The 1,642-nt window shown below is 39.8% G+C and overlaps 1 protein-coding gene across 1 annotated transcript in view; it reads left to right on the forward strand.

Moving 5' to 3' along the window:
• Positions 1-131: 131 nt before the first annotated feature.
• LOC101853663 (mucin-5AC) overlaps positions 132-1,642 on the forward strand; it is a 69,361-nt gene continuing 67,850 nt past the window's right edge. The window contains exons 1-2 of the mRNA XM_013085355.2: positions 132-677; positions 1,536-1,621. Of these exons, the coding sequence (XP_012940809.2) occupies positions 605-677; positions 1,536-1,621 (159 nt within the window). The 5' untranslated portion in view covers positions 132-604. The remainder of the gene's footprint in view (positions 678-1,535; positions 1,622-1,642) is intronic.

The raw sequence follows: 1,642 nt of genomic DNA on the forward strand, positions 1-1,642 counted from the left end.
TCTTTCTCTCTCTCTCTCTCTCTCTTTCTCCTTCCCCCCATCCTCTTTCTTTCTGTTCTCTTCTCTTTTCTCGCTCTCTCACTCTCTCGCTCTCTCGCTTTATGTTTTTCCTCCCCCTCCCTGTTTCTTCTGTTTTCTTATTCTCTCTACTTTTCCACCTATGTTTCTCTGACACTCACGCTCTCACATACATACTTTCACAGGCACACCCTCTTACACTCTTATACTTGTGCATTTGGGTTTGTGGGTGCGAGTATGCGTGTGTGTATGAGTGTGTATAATGAGTGTGTGCGAGTTTGTGTGGCTGTTTACATGTACATTTCGCGTACCTATATGTGAGTACAAATGTATATAAGTGAAAGTCGGAGTGGGGATATACCGCATAATCTGAATACCGGGTAGCCTACCTATAAATATAATATTAGGACCAGCGCACTGTCAGTGTTTTTTTTTTCCATGTTAGTCACCACATAATGTTCGGTTGTATTGATGTGGTTGTTGACTTCAGGTTTATCTAGATTGTTTGGAATATCGAAGCTGAATAATGTCTTCGGCAGCAAGGTCTTTAACACTGTCATGTTGAAACGTCAATGTAGGGACATCAATGAATCCATCTTTTGGTTGTATTTCAGAGACTTTTCATCCTTCGACAACAACTCCAAGACCTGTTGTACCAGGTAAAGAAACATGAAGCTTTACACATGTAGCTGTTTCTTGTGAAAATACAAATGATTTATTGAGCTAAATATATGTGCCTATTATGATACAAAGTTTTTATGAGTAGCCTTTGTCAACGACATACATTGTAAAGAAAACGGGTTGTTATCTTCTAATTTTGTTATAACTTTATAAAATAATTATACAGTGGAAACTTTCTGGACGAGCATACAGCAGGGGACGTTAGAGGAAGATTCCTTTTCTTGCAATTTCAATGTACCATAATGCCCCCCCCCCCGCCGCCCCCCTCTCTCTACCGGACACTGTTTTAAAAAAACAACAACCCAAAAACCCCCACGAGCAATGAGTACGTTGCACTTCGGTTGTAATTTTTCTGTGTCATGATTTTTAAGATTTGATCCTAGATCGTTAGTGATCGTTTGTTGGTTTAAAACGATGACACAGAGCTTACAATTTACTTAGAATGAAGGAAAATTGCAATGGTTCCTCTTTGTTTGAAAGGTAGAACTCAAAAAGATAAGAAAGAGATTGCAATGCCAGCTTTTCGTGCAACCAGAGGACGTCCTTCTCATTTCCAATTGCTCTCGTCGGTCATCTCACTATTTTGCCACCCCCACCCCCACCCCAACCCCTAACCACATCCTCTAAATTTACATAAAGGCCTGAACATCTAGATCTTACTTGAAAAAAAAAAAGTAGCCACCAAGTCTATGGAGCCCACTGATTATTTAATGTGTTATTGTATCATTCCTTATTTTATTGTTTCTGCAATTTATATGCAAATGTTTATGAAAAGCAACGCACACTCAAATCTTTATACATGTATTACTATTACCGTACCGTACTCCCATCCCCAGCGGTCTCAGTTTCAAGCGAAGCAATGTGCGCTGCTTGGGGCCGAAACCATTACAGAACGTTTGACAACAAGGTTTACAGTTTCGATGTGAGTCCTGTTTCAAAGTTG

Source organism: Aplysia californica, unplaced genomic scaffold (genome assembly GCF_000002075.1).
Source record: "Aplysia californica isolate F4 #8 unplaced genomic scaffold, AplCal3.0 scaffold00015, whole genome shotgun sequence".
NCBI classification, from domain to species: Eukaryota; Metazoa; Mollusca; class Gastropoda; order Aplysiida; family Aplysiidae; genus Aplysia; species Aplysia californica.